General features: G+C 36.2%; 2 protein-coding genes across 2 annotated transcripts; one reads left to right on the forward strand and one right to left on the reverse strand.

Moving 5' to 3' along the window:
• The first annotated feature begins 529 nt into the window (after positions 1–529).
• LOC127150306 (putative UDP-glucose flavonoid 3-O-glucosyltransferase 3) lies at positions 530–6,690 on the forward strand. Its single transcript, XM_051087718.1, is given in 4 exon segments — positions 530–632; positions 5,478–5,723; positions 5,726–5,869; positions 6,311–6,690. Coding segments are annotated over 4 exon segments (873 nt in total).
• A 13,081-nt stretch (positions 6,691–19,771) lies between these two features.
• On the reverse strand, positions 19,772–20,401 carry LOC127150307 (uncharacterized). Its single transcript, XM_051087719.1, has one exon. It carries the CDS (start codon positions 20,399–20,401, stop codon positions 19,772–19,774), a length of 630 nt encoding a protein of 209 aa, XP_050943676.1.
• Positions 20,402–21,081: the final 680 nt, after the last annotated feature.

The raw sequence follows: 21,081 nt of genomic DNA on the forward strand, positions 1-21,081 counted from the left end.
GTTCGCCTTTATTTTAGTTGTAATATAGCCAATTAGTCATGAAGAAGTTTCCATTTATGACTTGTTTGATAATGTTCCCGATTCCTTTTTCTTGCTTTTGTTTCTCATCTTTTAAGAAACTACCATTGACTCTGTAAGCTTGTTCAAGATGACCAAGAAGTTCGAGCTGGTTTTCATACCAACACCGGGGACGGGTCAACTTGCATCCACGGTAGAGATAGCCAATATTCTTGTTACTTGAGAGCCTTGTCACGCTGTTTCAATTCTTGCTATGAAGCTACCCGATGATGCCATAACTAATGAATATATTCAATCCCTTTATGAGTCTCTTTCCAACAACACATCCATTCACATTATTGTTCTTCCTGAATTACCTGCTATCCCAAAAGATGGCAACCGACCATTTTTTTCCTGAAAGTTGTTCTTGATATCTACAAGGCCCATGTCGAACAAGATCTTATCTCCTCTCTTACTATCACCAACAACCACCTTGCTGCATTTGTGTTGGATATATATGTTCTGCACTACCATGGTTCATATTGCTAATGAATTTGAGGTTCTTTATTACGTGCTTCCTATCTTGCTTTTAGTTTTCATCTTGAACAACTTTACAGTTTACGCACAACATAATGGTAATGATGAGGTAATACAATAATTGAAGGACTAAGATGTTCATTCCAGTATATCAAACTTAGTAGTGGATCAACTTTCAAGTGATTCTTGGTATTTTCTTCTCTAGATTGAAAGAGTCATTAGATAGGCTACAGGAAGTTGCATTAATTTTGTTATATTTTGTAAATAGTTTCAATATTTTTTCTAATTTTGAAAATGTTCCATTTTTTTTTTGCTTTTTTTTTAATGTTTTTTTATATTATTTATATTTCTCAACTAAATTTATTTTAATTTAGAAAAATTAAATTTGTAATTAATGTTTAAGAAAAACGTTCTTGAGGTATTGTTAGTATAATTTTCCTTTTTTTTCTCAACCTTTTTTAAAAATTTGGACAATACTTATTTTATCAAATTCAATTCTATTCACAAAATTTCAAAATCATTTACTTTTGTTTTTTTTTTTTTGCGATGTTTCATGTCATATTTATTATTTTGAGTTTTTATGATCTTGATTCAATTACTCAAATAATTGTAGTTATAGTCAACTAATTCAATTTATATTTCACTTAATTCAATAGTGGATAAAAACAATTTAGTAATTAAATGCGTTTGGAAATAAGTAAAAAAAAAAGTAAATTAAAAAATTAAAAGAAAAGTAAAAGAAAAAAGGATTAAGAAAAGGTAAAGAAGAGAGAAGTTGTTTGTCCCCTCAAATTACACCATTTTTCCAATTCATCCATTGGTTTGGGAAGAAAAAGAGATATTATTGATTTAATTGTGGTTAGACTGAGATATGGTAAAGCTAAGTGTTTCTTCATATGAACTCTAATTATTTGTTGCACTTGATTCAATCATTAATGTGAAAAGATGTACCACCTTCCTTTCTTTTTTCTTCGTGAGAAATAAATTAAAAGACAAAGAACATGTGATGCTTTCTTGTTCAATGTCCAAAAAGGTTACCTTCTTCAACATTTCCATGTCAAATGCAATTCAATAATCCATTCATTTTCCCATAAATTATAGACTCTTCTTGGTTTCATTTCAAAAATATCTTTCCTTTCTACAACACAACCAATTCCCATCAACAATTATTTTCTACACATTGCAAACCAAGCATCTTCCATTTCCTTTAATTTCCTCCTCTCTAATTTGTTCTGTTCTAGATGAAGAATTTGAGCTGGTTTGCATACTGTTACCGGCATGGGGTCACCTTTGCTTCCATGTTTGAGATGGCGAATGCTCTCCAAGCCTGAGATCATCGTCTTTTTGTCACATTGATTGCCATGAAGCTATCCACCTAAGCTAATGAATATATTCAATCTCTTTCTGCACACTCTCTTACCATGTGAAATGTAGATAAAGAAAAGGAAAAAATAAAGTTACTCGTTTTTGGCCTGTGGAGATATCCATAAAAATACACAAAGAAAATTAATACCTACAATAATATTTTTGGCCTTTTCAATTCTTTAGCTTTACATCATAATTTCCATTATAAATTTTCTTAAATTTTTGGTTGTATGGATTTAAAAAATTTTGAGAAATTATTTTAAAGAAAGAAACAATTGAAAAGTTTTAGTAACGACCCAAAATTTTCAAAACTAAGCTAAGTCTATTATTAATCTAATTATCTTAACTTTCTAAAAACAATAGCAAAAGCATAAATTAAGCAGTTCCCATATGGTTGGATCTTCTTCTTGTCGCTTGTCAACTTGCCTTTCCCCTCATCTTTGCCTTGAAAGTTAAACATGAAAAGAGTGAGCATATACTGTATACCTAATAAGTAATTCCCTACCAGAGCTTTTTGGGTGAGATGTTAAACTTATTCCAACGTAGGCATAATGTATGAGTAATAACATGACTCATTCCAATGCATGCATAATGTATGAGTGATAACATGACATAGGTAATGACCTTGAAGGATCACAAATCGTAACATATGTAGTGAACTCGAGGGAACCTAAAACATAATGTCGGTAGTGATCCCGAAGGAACACAGTTCATGACATAGGTAGTGATCGATCTAGAAGAGGAACACAAAACATAAGATGTACGTAGTCTGTCATAAGAGTTAATAATCACCGTTAATCTTAACTAGCATGCATTCAACAATCAATAGGGCTTTAGCATAATGTCATAGTCCAAAGTTTCTCAATGTAAATAACATCCTTAACATAACATGTAAGTTATATGGTACCATAACTAGAAAAGATAATTATTTACTTTTGAGTGTCAAACTCAAGGGTATCCAGTAGAAGAATCACTTAGGCTTAAAGTTTAACCCTTAGTTGCAAAATAATTTCAAATTCAACCTAGACATAAATTAACAAGTTGATGGATGAAAACAATAATGAGATTAAGAAGAAAGTGAAAACAAAAAGTGAAGAATATTGAAAAACTATAATAGAAGGTAGATCCTCTTTCACCTCATTAGGAAAATTTATTGATGATGTTTTGACAAAATCGAAAAATTATAACTTGGGTATGGAGGAGGCTAGCTAGAAGCTAGATTTACTACTGGGCCTAGCTAATGGCAACGGTCATAAAGTTGAGGAGGGCTTAAGCCCTCTCGAACCTATAGTATATGTGCTGATGGTAGTAGAATAGCCGTTTCATTTTATTAGACAAATTTTTGGGTACATCTAATGCTCGACCCATCTATCTACAACCCACCCAATTCTCCGATATCATTTGTTTGCAAGCATGTTACATAGTATTTTTCCTTTTTTCCTTAAATATTGTTTACATTTAATTTTCTATTTGGTTGTTGGAGTGAGATTTATAAATATCAATGCAATTTCAAGATGCACTTGAGTATTATAAGCTACATCTTCTAATTGTGATAAGAAAAAATGGTTCACCTAGGATTTGAAAATAGTTTGGATTTTATAGAACTAAATCAGTCAACAAAATGAGCTTCTAATCTACCATTAATTCCCTACTTTTTTTTTTCAAAGAATACATAGGATTGAGTATATTTGCTTTGTGAGATTGATTGCTCCTTTCACTTGAACTTTTTATTCCTTAACATCTCACTTAATACATTAGTCCAACTTAAATGCTTTCATATTTAGATACTTAATAGTTGAGGTATGTGGATTTGAAGATTTGATTTCGAAGGGTTTTGACGATTTTGGATGACTTAACAAAGTGATTATGTGGTAAAATGATAAAGGAAAGAGAATACTTGAGCCATCATGGACCAAATTATGAAGGCACAGATAGCTTAATTTGAGATGCTGTTGGAGTCAACTTTAAATTATAATCAGTAGACAGAGTTTGTGAAAAGAACTTTGATGGAGAAAGCTCAAAGATATCAAGTAGTAGAGTAATGAAATAGAGTGGTTTAAATGATATCTATTAAGTTAAAAAGTTAGATCCAATCTCCACAAAGCAAATGAGCAGAAGCATGCAACAAGTGATTAAAGAGTTGTGTGTTTATGATCTTATCAGATTCACATCGTACTGCACATTCAAGAGCCACACATATTTGGTCCCAACCTTATCTTTCATATTACAAATAACAACTTTCCTTCCCCATCTACCATTTGCTTAGCAATTTCTCTGTGAATCTGTAAGTAATTTATTACCAAATCAAGATTTTTGAGCCCATAGTTCAAAATGAATTAATTTTTAAATACACCATAATTCTAGAATTTTTATTTTTTTTTTTAAAAAATTGAAATAGATTTGGTTGAAAAATATGACTCTTTTTTTTTTTTTTTTAAATAATCTTATTTTACCCTCGTTATTTCAATATTTGAGGTAGTGATCTCATAAAATAGAAGAGCATTCCATCGATTAGACTATATTTAAGAAAATTTTCTCACCTAAAGAAAGCGAAAAAATTAGTACAATATCAAAATTCATTGTAAGAATAGCCTTCTAATAAAGATATGTCTTTTTTAAAAAAAACATTAATTAGGATCATTTTTTTCTTAGGATCATTTCTTGGACTTCCAAAGATGTGATTCTCGATCAAATTCTAGAAAATCGGAATTCCAAATTTTCTAGATTCCCTTGTAGAATTTAGTTTAAGAAAAACGGTATAAGTTATTAGAAAAGGTTGATTACAAAACCTTATGAAATCATAGATTGAATTTTGAACATTTAAAAAACATAGAAAAATTATAACTTTACAAGGAAAAAAAATCTAAATGATTAAAAAAAAAAGAGTTTTAGGAAAGATTTTAAAACTCAGACAAATTTAAATTTAAATGATTCTAAAACAATGAAAGTTTTAATTAAAAATATTTATAAATTTTAAATAGAAATTAAAACGAGACTTAATAGGATAAATTAGATAGGTAAAAACAAGAGTAAAGACTACCATTATAAATTAAGCAAACATAAAATATCATATTGAGATTTTAATAGAAAACATATTGGAGATCGGTCTCAGATTTCAAAATAATCGATTTTCTCACCTCACGAATTCTAGAAAATAGGACTTGCAAATTTCCTAGATTCTATTGTCGGATATTTTTTAAAAGAAAATTATTTTAAAATATTAAAAAAATTAAACAAGTATTAGCAAGAATATGTTAAATGGATCATAAAACAAACACAAACATTGAAATAAGCTTATGTACAAGGATAAAAATGTAAAATATAACAATAATCTATAAGTAAAATAAAAATATAAAGCAAAATTACTAGAAAAAGAAAAGGAAAGTAAAAACAAATAATGAGTAAAAAATGGATAAACAAGATACGAAACAATGTACTTAAACAAATAAATTTGTTCGGAAATGAAAATGTAGAAATAAGAATAAAAAAAAATATAAGAGAAGAGAAATAGAGAAATAAGAACAATAAAAGTAGACAAATACAAAAAAATATAATATTAAATAACATATAAAAATAAGAAAATACTATCGACTCCTCTTTGCAACTTCCACCTTTATATTCTGTTGGACCTGTTTTAAACTTTAAAAAGAATATTGATATTATGGATCATGTAGATGTATTGAAGTGGCTTGATGATCAGCCTCCATCATCGGTGGTGTTTTTGTGCTTTGGAAGTTGGGGAAGCTTCGAAAAGGACCAAGTGGAGGAGATTGGACGAGTGCTAGAGCAAAGCGGAGTTCATTTCATTTGGTCCCTCCGGAAATCATTGGGATGAAATGGATTAAAATAACAATTGACTATACAAACTTTGAAGACATCTTATCGGAGGGGTTTCTTGATCGAACGAAATATGTTGGTAAAGTCATTAGTTGGGCACCACAAGTGGAGATATTAGCCCATCCTGCCACAGGTAAGAATTAAAATATATGTCGATACATTCCAATATGAAGAAAATTAAGTAATATATGTATATGTGTGTGTCTATATATAAGTTCCAAAAGGGTATTTAGTTTTGAGGAGTTTAGTGTAATCAGATGGAAGGGAAGTGCATATCAAAAACGGATCGAGCACATCTATGGAAAGAATAAACCTTATGCTTTGTCTAATAAGTTGCCATTTCCATATATTGAAGAATCAAATTGAAAACGTATGAGGTTTTTTCTTTCCATAGATGCCTAATATATTTTTTTTCAGTATGCGCTTCTCTTCTATCTGACTACACTAAACTTTCCAAAACCGAATATCCTTCTAGTACTTGCATATATGTATTTGTAAATATCAATATTTTATCCATATATATGCATGTAAGATTGAAACATTGATATCGTTATTTTAATCTTTGGTCACACAGGTGGGTTCGCGTCGCATTGTGGTTGGAATTCAATTTTGGAAAGTTTATGGCATGGTGTGTCGATGGTAACATGGCCACAATATGCAAAGCAACAATTCAACGCGTTTGAGCTGGTAGTAGAATTGGGATTGGCTGTGGAGATCAGTATAGGTTATTGTATTGAATATAGAAGACAAGCCAAACCAAGAATAATAAGGGCAGAAGAGATAGAAAGAGGGATTAGAAAGTTGATGGACCATAATGATAACGAGATTAGAAAGAGAGTGAAAACAAAAAGTAAAGAATGTCGAAAAAGTGTAATAGAAGGTGGATCATCCTTCATCTCATTGAGCAAATTTATAGATGACGTTTTGGCGAATTTGCTAGGGGGAGAAATGTAAGGGTGCAACAGGTTAGTCATTTCATCTATTTGCTTTATGTATAAACTTTAATTTCATGATTATACAATAAACCCTAACATTGTATATAACGATAAATGCCAAGATCTTTGAACTAGATAACTTTACAAATTAAAATTAGTTAAAGAACAACATCAAGACATACCTTGATCCATGAATAATCTTCTTGAGGAATTGTGTTTCTCTCACTTGCCTTCCTTTTAGACTTAATTTAAGTTTCTTGATGGGAAGAATAAACTAGTTAATGAGGCAGTGAGAGGACCAATCCCTAAGGTTCTATTTATAGACACCACCCATCATGATGTTAAATTAGGGCATTATCTTTTAACCTAATGGGCCTAATAAAATAATAAGCCCAAAAGGGATAAATAATAGATAATGCAATTGAGCCACATTAATGATAATATTATATTTAAGAATAAATCTAACATTCTCCACTTGGCCCATTGACATTATTTACCATATACATCCATAGACATAATGCGTAAAATTAAACTTCATAACATATCGTGTCAAGTCAACGAAACTAATAAAGGATCATGACGGTCAACATCATTGCATTAACATACTCCCTTCCATGTATCACTGAAATAGTTCTTCTATTAACATGATTATAATAAAGATAATCAATAATGGTCCAACAATAAGTGTCTTTATCAAATACGATGTCCAGTTTGGTTTACATAATTCTTTTATGTATATACTAATCATAAGAACAGAACCATAAGATAAAATCAGAAACAATAAATAAATGAGCTCAAAACTGATCCATTCCTGGATTACTTTGATACCTGCCTAGTGTCAAGGGCATAATTGTCCATGGTATTATTTACCGATGGTCGTATGCCCGAATACCCCCAAATCACTTTATCTTTATGTCTTGAAAGTAGTTTAGGTTAATTCTTTCGTTTAGGTGTCGTCGAGTCATAGTGTGACATTTCGGCTTTTTCATATGCAAGCCTGCCAAGGCCAAAATTCTCAATATGTACTATAGGGGGTACATGACTAAGTCCGACCCCCGCCCAAGCCTTGTCGCACTCTTTGCATGTTGAGTTATTTTCCTTGCAATTGACAGTCTTCAATGCTTTCTTTATGACGTTTTCAACTATTTACTTTCTCTCTCCTGTTTTATAAAAATATTTTTCCAAGAACGGGAAGGGAGGCTACGTCATACCGCGAGTTTGACCGCGGATTCCAATTTTCGAACGGATGACTTGCTGATTGAGCTAAGCAAGTGCCGCACAATCGTGTCGAGAAGTTACGATTGTGACAAGTGGTATCAGAGCCAAGTTGGCTAATTGACGATAAGACTGAAACATGTCGTCGTCGAATCCATCGGACAAGGCCCAGAAAGACCGACTAGTAGAGCTAGAAGAACAGATGCTCTACCTAGTCGAAGTTCCCGACTCCATCCGCTACTTGGAGTCTCGTCTCGAAGAAATTTCCGAGAAAACTAATACGATCGATGCGGTAGCTGGCCGTGTCGAAGGGTTTCCGATACAAGAGTTGATGACAAGGGTCGACGCCCTGGAAACAACTGTAAACATCGGAAGAACTGTCAACTACGAGCGTGGAGACAGTTCGACGGGCTTTGTTGCCCATATTGAAGAGCGTGTTCAAGAGCTGGATAGCTCTCAAAAGACGCTGTTAGAGATGATAAACGACATGTCAGAGGACTTCCGAGTTACCCTCGATGTCGTCAGAAATGAAATCGCAGATGTGAATGCGAGACTGAGCCTCACAATGCGAGCAATGGCAAATCAAGCTCCCGCTGGGGGAGCCATTCCGGTTAGTAGAGTGAAGATACCGGAACCAAAGCCCTTCTGTGGGGCAAGAGACGCGAAGGCCCTAGAAAACTATATCTTTGACCTGGAGCAGTACTTCAGGGCCACAAACACGGTTACAGAGGAAGCCAAAGTCACGTTGGCGACGATGCATCTGTCTGAGGATGCCAAGTTATGGTGGAGGTCCCGATTTGTTGACATCCAGGAGGGACGTTGCACAATAGATACTTGGGACGCTTTGAAGAGAGAACTTCGCTCACAATTCTTCCCTGAAAATGTCGAGATCTTGACTCGACGGAAGTTACGCGAGCTGAAACACACCGGTAGTATTCGAGAGTATGTGAAGCAGTTCGCGGGACTGATGTTGGATATACGCGATATGTCCGAGAAAGACAAAGTTTTCTGTTTTGTCGAAGGATTGAAGCCGTGGGCGAAGACAAAGCTATATGAACAAAGAGTTCAAGACCTCACGTCCGCGTACGCGGCAGCCGAACGGCTGTTTGACCTGTCTAACGACTCTCAAGATACGAGACGTCATCCAAGTTCCTCATCTGGAGGAAGTAGGAACAACCGCCCAAGTTCTCCTAAAACTACAGGAGGGGACAGACGCTTTAATGGAGATCGTAGATCCCATCAATCGAATACTGGAAACTCCTGGCGAGGATCAAGTAACCAGAATCTGTCCAATCGTCCTCTTAGTTGCTTCATATGTAAGGGACCACACATGGCCAGGGAATGCCCGAACAAAACTGCTTTCAATGCATTCCAGGCATCTTTAACCCCAGATTCAGACAATCAACAAAGTCAGACCGAGGGAGAAGTAGACCAGACAGAAGAAGTTGATAACCCTCGAATGGGGGCCTTGAAATTTCTGTCATCTCTCCAGAAAAAGGTGGGGGAGACGAACACGCCAGTGGAAAGGGGCTTAATGTACGTTGACACCTGGATCAACCAAAAGCCAACCAAAAGCACTATGGTTGACTCCGGTGCCACCCACAATTTCATAACAGAAGTAGAAGCTAAACGTCTAAATCTCCGCTGGGAGAAGGATGCTGGAAGAATGAAAGCCGTGAATTCTGCTGCCCTACCTATCATCGGACTAGTGAAACGAACGATGATAAGATTGGGAGGATGGAGTGGCCTCGTAGACTTTGTAGTGGTAAAAATGGACGACTTTGATGTGGTACTGGGAATGGAGTTCCTACTTGAACATCAGGTAATCCCAATGCCTTTGGCCAAATGCTTGGTGATCACTGGACCCACACCTTCGGTTGTACAGACTGACCTACGTCAACCAGATGGATTGAAAATGATCTCGGCCATGCAGTTAAAGAAGGGTCTCTCTCGAGACGAACCAACATTTATGGCCATCCCACTCAAACCGTCAGAGAACTCAGGGGAGACAGTCCCTAAGGAGATCATGCGCGTGCTAGAGAAATACCGTGATGTGATGCCCGATAGTTTGCCCAAGTCTTTGCCACCTCGGAGAATGATTGATCATGAGATCGAGTTAGTGCCTGGGGCAAAACCGCCTGCGAAGAATGCTTATCGTATGGCGCCTCCGGAGTTAGCTGAACTTCGAAAACAGTTAGATGAACTACTGAATGCAGGGTTTATCAGGCCTGCAAAAGCTCCGTATGGGGCCCCAGTTCTTTTCCAAAGGAAGAAAGATGGGAGTTTACGACTGTGCATTGATTATCGCGCCCTAAATAAGCTCACAGTCCGTAACAAGTATCCACTCCCCATAATTACTGACTTGTTCGACCGCTTACATGGGGCAAAGTATTTTTCAAAGTTAAACTTGCGGTCGGGATACTACCAAGTGAGAATTGCAGAGGGAGATGAACCGAAGACAACCTGTGTCACCCGATATGGTGCGTTCGAATTCCTCGTAATGCCATTTGGTCTCACCAATGCCCCTGCCACCTTCTGCACGTTGATGAACCAAGTCTTCCACGAATATCTCGATAAATTCGTAGTAGTCTACCTGGATGATATAGTGGTCTATAGTACGACCATGGAGGAACATAGGGACCACCTACAAAAGGTTTTTCAGAAATTGAAGGAGAATCAACTGTACGTCAAAAGAGAAAAATGCTCTTTTGCACAAGAGCGGATAAACTTCTTGGGCCATGTGATAGAGTGTGGCCGAATTGGAATGGAAGAAGGGAAGATTGCTGCGATACGCTACTGGGCAGTGCCGAAATCAGTCTCAGAGTTACGCTCCTTCCTCGGGTTGGCAAATTACTATCGTCGATTTGTCAAGGCATTCTCGAAACGAGCAAGCCCGCTGACTGAGCTACTGAAAAAAGACGTTCACTGGAATTGGGACCCCGAGTGTCAAACCGCCTTCGATGGCCTAAAGCAAGCCTTGATGGAGGGGCCACTTCTAGGGATTGCGGATGTGACCAAACCCTTCCAAGTCGAGACAGATGCGTCTGATTATGCGTTAGGGGGTGTGCTCCTACAGAATGGGCACCCGATCGCATACGAAAGTCGAAAATTGAATGCAGCCGAAAGGAGGTATACTGTGTCCGAAAAAGAAATGCTCGCAGTAGTACATTGTTTGAGGGCATGGAGACAATACCTACTTGGGTCGTCGTTTGTAGTGAAGACGGACAACAGTGCAACTTGCCACTTCTTTACCCAGCCAAAGTTGACTTCGAAACAAGCAAGATGGCAGGAATTTCTGGCCGAGTTCGACTTTGAATTTGAGCACAAGAAGGGGTCGAGCAACCAGGCTGCAGATGCCCTAAGTCGAAAACAAGAACATGCAGCCATATGCCTGTTAGCTCACCTCCAGGGGAGCGAGATTGGTGGGTCGGTCAGAGACACCCTGAGAAAGTTCCTACAGAAAGATCATGCCGCTCAGAATGTCATGAATTTAGCGAAGGCGGGCAAGACACGACAGTTTTGGGTCGAGGAAGACTTGTTAGTCACAAAGGGCAACCGACTATATGTTCCAAGAGCAGGAGACCTAAGGAAGAAATTGTTGTACGAGTGTCACGACACTCTATGGGCTGGCCATCCCGGATGGCAGCGGACGTACGCCCTGTTGAAGAAGGGTTACTTTTGGCCGAATATGAGAGATGATGTCATGCAGTACACTAAGACGTGTCTCATCTGCCAACAAGATAAGGTAGAGAAAGTGAAGGTTGCTGGACTTCTTGACCCTCTACCGGTTTCAACAAGACCTTGGGAGAGTGTCTCTATGGACTTCATCACCCATCTCCCTAAGGTAGGCGACTTTGAAGCCATTTTAGTCATCATTGATCGTTTTTCAAAGTACGCCACCTTCATTCCCGCCACCAAGCAGTGTTCAGCAGAAACAATAGCTCAATTGTTCTTTAAGCACGTTGTTAAATTGTGGGGAGTCCCGACAAGTATAGTGAGCGACAGAGACGGTAGATTCATTGGCTCCTTCTGGACGGAGTTATTTTCCTTCTTGGGGACGAGTCTGAACATATCATCAAGCTACCATCCCCAAACTGACGGCCAGACTGAGCGATTCAACAGCATGCTCGAGGAATACTTGCGCCATTTTGTAAACGCAAGGCAAAAGAATTGGGTCCAGCTGTTAGACGTAGCCCAATTCTGTTTCAACGCTCAGACATGTTCATCTACAGGGAGAAGTCCATTTGAGATTGTTTCTGGGAGGCAACCAGTACTGCCACACCTTGTTGATCATCCTTTTGCAGGGAAGAACCCTCAAGCCCTCAATTTCACGAAGGAGTGGAGACAGACAAACGACATCGCCCGAGCGTACTTAGAAAAAGCATCGAAGCGGATGAAGAAGTGGGCAGATAAGAAGCGACGGCCCCTTGAGTTTCGAGCGGGAGACCAGGTACTCATTAAACTACGACCAGAGCAAGTCAGGTTTCGAGGACGCAAAGACCAACGTCTCGTCAGGAAGTACGAAGGACCAGTTGAAGTGCTGAAAAAGGTAGGGAATACTTCTTACAGAGTAGCGTTGCCCACATGGATGAAAATCTACCCAGTAATTCATGTTAGCAACCTGAAGCCGTACCACCAAGACACAGAAGACCTGCAGCGGAATGTCGTAACTCACCCAATTATCGACCTTAGTCAGAAGGAAGACAAAGATGTTGAAGAAATTCTGGCCGAGCGAGTAAGGAGGGGCAGAAGACCCGCACGAAGGATCCACGAGTATCTGGTAAAGTGGAAGAACCTTCCTGTGGAGGAGACCAGCTGGGAACGTGTCGAAGATCTTGAAGCGTGGAAGCAGAAGATAAAAGATTTCAAGCTTCGCCAGTTGACGGGGACGTTAACCATTTAGGTGGGGGAGAATGTCAAGGGCATAATTGTCCATGGTATTATTTACCGATGGTCGTATGCCCGAATACCCCCAAATCACTTTATCTTTATGTCTTGAAAGTAGTTTAGGTTAATTCTTTCGTTTAGGTGTCGCCGAGTCATAGTGTGACATTTCGGCTTTTTCATATGCAAGCCTGCCAAGGCCAAAATTCTCAATATGTACTATAGGGGGTACATGACTAAGTCCGACCCCCGCCCAAGCCTTGTCGCACTCTTTGCATGTTGAGTTATTTTCCTTGCAATTGACAGTCTTCAATGCTTTCTTTATGACGTTTTCAACTATTTACTTTCTCTCTCCCGTTTTATAAAAATATTTTTCCAAGAACGGGAAGGGAGGCTACGTCATACCGCGAGTTTGACCGCGGATTCCAATTTTCGAACGGCTGACTTGCTGATTGAGCTAAGCAAGTGCCGCACAATCGTGTCGAGAAGTTACGATTGTGACACCTAGCATACCCACAACAAAACTGATGTTTGGTCTAGTGCAAGTTTGTGCATACAATAAGCTTCCAACAATAGATGCATAAGGAATAGTTTCCATCTGATTTCGTTCCAATTCATTTTTTGGACATTGCATGAGACTAAATTTATCACCCTTCTGAATTGGAACTACACTTGATGAGCATTTGTCCATCTTAAATTTCTCTAAAACTTAATTAATATAGGCCTTTTGAGACAATCCTAACAATCCATGTGTTCGGTCACGGAATATTTCAATTCCAATCACATAGGATGCCTCACCCATATCTTTCATTTCAAAGTTTTTAGAAAGAAATTCTTTGGTTTGACATAATAAACCAAAGTCATTTGTAGCAAGCAAGATGTCATCAACATATAGAACAAGAATTATAAACTTACTCCTACTGATATTTAGGTATATACATCGATCAACGATGTTTTCTTTAAAACCAAAAGATGTGATGGTATAATTAAACTTAAGATACCACTGTCTGGAAGCTTGTTTGAGTCCATATATTGACCTCTTTAATTTACACACCATATGTTCCTTTCCTTCAGCCATAAAACCTTCTGGTTGATCCATGAACACTTCTTCATCTAAATTTCCATTTAGAAAGGCAATTTTCACATCCATTTGATGAAGCTCTAAATCATAATGAGCTACCAAAGCCATAATAATTCTTAATGAGTCATTTTTCGAGACAAGAGAAAATGTCTCTTTGTGGTCAATGCCATCTTTCTGAGTATAACCTTTGGCAACAAGTCTAGCCTTGTATTGTTCAATATTGCCATTTGAGTCACGTTTGGTCTTAAAGACCCGTTTACACCCAACTCTTTTTCTTTCTTTAGGCAATTCTACAAGATCCCGGACTTCATTATCATTCATAGATTTTAACTATTCTTTCATGGCATCTAACCATTTGGTAGAATTATCTCCTTTAATGACTTGTGAAAACGAAATCGGATCATTATCAATGCTTAAGTCAAATTCTGACTCATGCAAATAAACCAAATAGTCATCAAAAATAGCTGATCTTCTTGATCTTACAGATCTTCTTAATTCTATTTCTTGTGGTCCCTCAGTTACAGGTTCATTTGTTACAATATCATTATGTGGTGTTTGACCATTATTTTGTTGTTCTTGTGGATTGTTAACAGAGTCAACAACTAGAGGAACAACAACTTGAGAAGAAGTTATAGATGAAGGAATTTCCACCCTAACTTCTTGAATTTCCACTTTTCGCGGTTCCAAACTCCCACTAATTATGTCATTCTCATTGAACCTTACATTTCCAGTTTCAACTATTCTCGTACTGTGGTTAGGACAATAAAATTTATTGAGGAAGGAAAAGGCGGAAAAAAGAATTTTGCTTCCTGAGAGGATATGGTTTGCATCTCGAGGGATTGTCTAGTATAGAGTTGTCCATCAAGCTTACACGTGAAGTTTGGATTTGGTTGCATGGTGCGAGAACTTGTCCAAAGGATTAGTATAAATAACAGTGGAATCCCTAAATGAAGTGGTGTTATTTCAAGGTTTTACCCAAAGAGTGCAAATAGTTGAGTTATGTTGAGCAAGTAGTAGGTGAGGAGAGGCGTTCTGAGAAGAAGAGGATCAAATATTTGCGCGAGTGACTTTCTTAAACTAAACACTCATGCGTTAGTGACTTTCTTAAACTATAAACTTTTGTGTGAGTGACCTTTTTCAACTAAATATTTTTAAATGATTTCTAGCATATTCCTTCTGAGTATGAGTTAAGCATAACACGTTTGTTATCTCTCTGTGTTATTGTTATTGTTGTTGTTATTTTTTAAAAGAGAAAGCTATTGTTTTCTATGTGCTAACTAGGATGAATGCATTCAAACCAATAGTCTTATTCTATCAAATGAGTGGTTATTATGTAGTGTGCATATAATGTGAATGAAGTCGTGTGGATGGACGGTGCAACAAGAAATAAATCATGGAGCTTCCCAAATGCAGTGGATGGAGTGAACATCATAGTGACTCAATCACAGGATACTGGCGAAAGTGAATCGCAGTAGTCTTGGCAAAAGGGAGGATTCATGTTCTTAGTAGAAAGGAAAAGGAGGAGCTAATGTGAGATTTCTGTGATTTATGAAATGAGGCATTGAAAGACACATTTGAGAAATGAAAATGAATTTGTGCTTAACTTGTATTTCAAAAAATATTTTTCAAAAACTTCACTTACTAAGTTGTTGACTTATGCATTTAAGTTTCCCTTCCCAGATGTTGAGGCGTCCAAGCTAAGTCCAGAAAGGTAAGATGGGTTGTAACGCATGAAAGCTGATCACATTGTCCGTCTTTGGATGGTTTAAAGTTATTATAGGTAGGGAGGGTTGCATCTCAGTTTTATGTGTAGGACGAGTCTTGTCTTTGAGATGAACTGCTCGGCGATCAAGGAGAAGGATAAGAAATGGGTTCTTACACTATTGAACACGTTGACGTGAAGAGTAGCAACGTAGTGGATGAAAGAAGGATAGGACCTGAGAGCTTAGATTTTATTTTGTGCCTTGCAAGAAACGAGATGTATTTGTAAAACATTAGATAATGTAATAAAAGTAGAGTTGTTTTTTCTATTTATTTATTTTTTTGCTGTATGGGGTTGTATATCTCTGTTGTGCTTATTGTTTAGTTTTTAAAAGTTTAAATGTTAAACGTTAGGGGTTAAGCAATGTTGCTTAAGTGTTTTCTACTATATTGAGTTGTAAAGATCTTCTAAGTTCAAAATGGAGTTTTGCATTGGAGATTTGCAAGAAAAGTTCCGCTCACTAGGCGTTCGACTCGTTATCTCGCAAAAAGATAAGCGTTGAGTGTATAGGTAGCATGCTTCCTTTTGGTTGCATGAAGTAGCTAGTGGGTCGGGGTGTGACACTTGTTGTATTCAACGACTCTCCTACGTCCATCACTAATAACTTGCGTAATCCCAAACATCCCTGTAGGTCCACGTTTCCCTTTACCTTTCTTCTTTTCTCTCTCGATACTCAGTGCTATCGAGCAACCACCTGTTTTACTAGTTTCCTTTCCATGTGCAATTGTTTGGTGCTGTTCTCAGGGCTGCATGAAATGAATCATAATGTTTAATATAGTCCATTAATTATGAACATATCAATTATTCAATAGGCATGAAAATGGAAAACAATAATCGTAAACAACAATGATCCATTAATGGGTTCCAATAGAAATTTAGCAGAACATATAGAATCAATGCCCATGAAGATCGACTTAGTTTCTTACAAAGCATAAAAGGAAATGTTTACAACTATCAATGCTCGCTCAATGAAAATACTAAACATTGATTACAACGTAGGTAGTTCGAAGAAGTGCTAAATGGAAATTGTAACTGAAACTTTTGGTGCCCACTGGGTTATTTTCTAGTCTAGAATTAAAGTGCCCTGCAAAAAAGGAAACAATAACATAATTTAACAGGATTTAGTGAATATCTAACAATGATCGGAATAAATGACGGGAAACTTTGTTGGAACATTTTACTGCCAAATATTTATGTGTTTGCCCAAGTGCCTTCACAGTCTATTCTGAAGTATGGAATCTCCTCCTTTTCCACGATCATTGTTGGTGGATATTCTAAAGTCATCAAATAATGTAGGGATGCATCACCAAGCTCATCATTATGAAAATTGTCAATGAAGTCTTTTTCTGAGGACTCACAATGACAGACCATCTACAATCACTGAGTCTTTAACATAGAACAATTGTCTTGCTTGTGATGCTAATATGAATGAATTTGAATAATGACAACACGATTGAGGTCAACTAGTGTGAATTCTAGATCGTTTACATGTTCTCCAATCTTCGTATCAATCCAGTCATATTTGAATAATGTAACCCTAAAAGTAATGTAATTGACTTCCAGATTTCTAGAATCACACCATACAAGGACATGTCAGCAATTATTGGGGTTTTCTCTTTGGCACTAACCACATGCGTTGTTGATGAAACAAACACAACACCATTATTCCGAATCATTCTAGTATCATCACGGGAATTTATGTTGTAGCAAATTTCATTAACTTTATATTCCCATATGTCATCACAATAGGATGTGGGCGATGTGCAATCCATCTTATAGTCATGCTCACGACTTTACCTTCGTGGATTTCAAGCATGACATATTATATGGTGACCATAGGTCAAACATAGATGTTTGTACTTTAAATTTTGTGTCAATAACATAAAAGTACGTGAGAATAAAATACCTGGTGTCGTACCCAACTGAGGAATTTCGGTTGTACTCATCTCCCAACCATTTTTCATTTTTCACCCTTTGTGGGTTGAATGCTTTCAAGAGTACCATATATCATCTATATAAGATCAGTCGACATAAAAATAGTGAGTACCATTTATTTAAAAGAGCATAAATAAGAAAAAGCGATCATCCTAAGTTAATGAATCTTACTTTCTATATAATTGAACTTTTTCAATTTTTTCTAGTATTTGTAGATGGGCTTGTTTCAGTAGAAGTTGTCTAGGTGTAACAAATGATCCAGGAGGTAATAGAACTTCCGATCCAACCTTCCTCTCGAGTTTTAAATGATCCTAGTCCAATAGGATCTAGCAAAGATAGAAACTAGGAAGAAAATTCAAGAAATCTTTCACATATGTGTGCTTTTGCAATCAATCCTTCAAAACAATTTCTATTATAGACATAACTTTTCAACACTTTCATATATTTTTCGAATGGGTACATCCATTGTTGGTATATCTGTCCACATAGTTTTACCTACCGCACAAAGTGGACGTATATATGTACCATAATGGTGAAAAAGGATGGTGGAAAGGGATGGATAGCATACTAACGCAGCGAAATTAAGGATCAAAATTTTACCCTAAATGCATCTAAACTAATTTAGATGTTAACATGTTTAAGACAAAAAGTCCTAATTACACTAATTAGGGTTTTGGGAAAAAAAAACCATACCTTTGTAGCTTCTCCCAAAATCTGGATAACCAATGAAGAAACCACTGGTTGTTCTTGAATCCAGTTTCTTTTCATGTGGATTATAAATTCTTACTTCCGCTTGACAACCCCAAACATGTAGGTGTCTTAAACTAGGTTTCCTTCAAGTCCACAGTTCAAAAGGTGTCTTTGGAACTGACTTACTAGGAACACTGTTTAATAAATATTGAGCGGTTCTTAATGCATACATCCACAAGGAAACAGGTAAAGATGAATTAATTAACATGCTTCTAACCATATTCATTAATGTACGATTTCGCCTTTCTGCAACACCATTTTGTTGTGGTGTTCCTGGCATTGTGTATTGAGCACATATGCCCTGGCTTTCTAGGAATTTAGCGAATGGACCGGGACATTGTCCATTCTCGTCATATTTTCCATAATACTCACCACCTCTATCAGATCTTAAGATTTTCACCTTTCTATTTAATTGCCTTTCAACTTCATCTATAAATACTTTTAAGGCATCTATTGCTTGAGATTTCTCATGCAATAAATAGATATAACCATAACGTGAGAAATCATCAATAAAGGTGATAAAATACTTTTCTCCACCAAAAGATGGAACATCAAAAGGCCCACAAATATTAGTGTGTATAATTTCAAGAATCTGTGAGCTTCTTGTGGCTTCTTTATTAACTGTGTGTTTTGTTTGTTTTCCTTTAATACAATCCACACAAATTCCAAGGTCAATAAAATCCAAATCTGGAAGAATTTCATTCTTTATCAATCTTTTAATTCTTTCTTTGGATATATGACCTAAACGTTTATGCCACAAGTAAGCTGACGATTCATTAGTTTGACCACGTTTAGTACCAACATTATGATGCAAGGTTAACAAACTCTCAGCAAAAACATTATCAAGCTTTAATTTATATAAGCCATCACAAAGAATACCAGAATCAATAAAAATGTTCTGTTTGAATAAACTAAAACACTCATTCCCAAATTTAAAGTAATAACCTGAAGTATCAAGTTTTGATAAGGAAATCAAATTACGAGAAATAGAAGGAACATAAAAGGTATCAAAAAGGTCTAAATGATGTTCAGTATCTAAAGTTAAACGATAGATTCCCACAGCTTCAACTAGAACTTTGACTCTGTTTCCCATAAAAATGAATCTCTCATTTGGGTTTGTGGTTCAGGTCGTAAAGAATCACTGCATCGTATTGGAAACATGAATGGTACAACCAGAATCAATCCACCATGTATTATAAGGAACTTCAGTTAAGTTTGATTCGAAACATAATAAAGCATTATGTTTACCTTTATTCTCGAACCATGCCTTACGTTTTAGACAATCTTTCTGAAAGTGTTCTGGTTTGTTGCAAAAATGACACTTATCCTTAATTTGTCCCTTTTTGTGGATTGAGGCAGATGATTGTTTTACCTTTAATTGTCCATGATTATCCTTGCCATTCTTTTTTTTTTTCAGGTTTCTTTCCAACTCTTTTGTGATCCACGAGATTGGCAGAGTGAATTATTGGTATCTTAAGCCTCGCTTCCTCTTGAATGAGCATACTTTGATTCATGCACATTCCATTTATCTTTCAGAGTGTTATAGTTCATGTGAAATGGACCATACTCTGAAGGTAAGGAATTAAGGATAAACGTTACCAAAAAATTCTCATTAACTTCCATTCCCATGGTCTTTAACCTTGCTGCCAAGTTCGTCATTTCAAGGATATGCTCATGTATAGTACGAGAACCATCAAACTTGATGTTGGTTAAAGTACTCATAAGTGTTCCAGCAAGTGACTTGTCAGCCGGCTCTGACTGAGAACATTTTTCCATAGATTTCATAAATTCCTTAGCATCTTCAGTGTTCTTAATTGTGGACTTAATATTGTTTGCTACAGTTCGCATAAACATTAAGCTCAATCTATTTGATCTTTCCCAAGCTTTATAGAAAGATCTATCCTCATCACTGCTAGCAGAAGTAATTGCAGCAGGTTTCTCACTTAAAAGTGCTAAATCAAAATCCAAAACTCCAAGATGGAATTGGATTTGTTCGCACCAATCAGAGAAATTTAGTCCATTAAACTTTATTATAGATGTAGCATGTGAATAAAGAGAAACAGGAGCAGATGCTGCAATTACAAAATAAATATGCTTATACATCATTGTTTTGAGAAATAAACTTAAAGATATTGACATATGTTCGGATAATATTAAATAACCATTAATTTATACATTGAAGTTCTTCTTTGGAAGGCACAACAATGTACAACATTTACACTTAACTGATGCTAGATTTAGTTTCATATAATTGGTAATTTAAATGCTCAAATTAGATACATTAGTTATCTTTGAATATACTAACAATATCTAACCAAACACCTCAATTAACCACAATAAGATTCAAAATTATAAAACTGCTAATTACCTTTGGGTAAATTAAATGTTCTATAATAATGAAAATCAATATACTCATGACAAATCATTAATGTTTCATAATATTATCTCATTCATTATCATCAAATAGACATGAGTAATTGAATCAATCTTAATTTGATGTCTAAAGATCTACCAATTTGGCTACTTTGGTGACTAACAAATTGTTCATAACATAGGCATCATGATAAAATAATTCCAATTAACCATAATAAGTTTCAAAATTATAAAACTATTAATTACCTTTGCGCAATTTAAAAGTTTTATAACAATGAAAATCAATATACTCATAATAACATCTTTATTTTTCATAATATAAAATAATTCATCATCATCACATAAATATGAGTAATTGAGTTTAACCTTAATTTGATATCTATTGAACTTACTAATTTGGCCACTTTGGT

The sequence above is a fragment of the Cucumis melo genome, chromosome 7, assembly GCF_025177605.1.
Source record: "Cucumis melo cultivar AY chromosome 7, USDA_Cmelo_AY_1.0, whole genome shotgun sequence".
Taxonomy (NCBI): Eukaryota; Viridiplantae; Streptophyta; class Magnoliopsida; order Cucurbitales; family Cucurbitaceae; genus Cucumis; species Cucumis melo.

Coding starts and splice junctions, on each gene's coding strand:
- LOC127150307 (XM_051087719.1), bottom strand. CDS start 20,401: ATGTATAAGCATATTTATTTTGTAATTGCAGCATCTGCTCCTGTTTCT.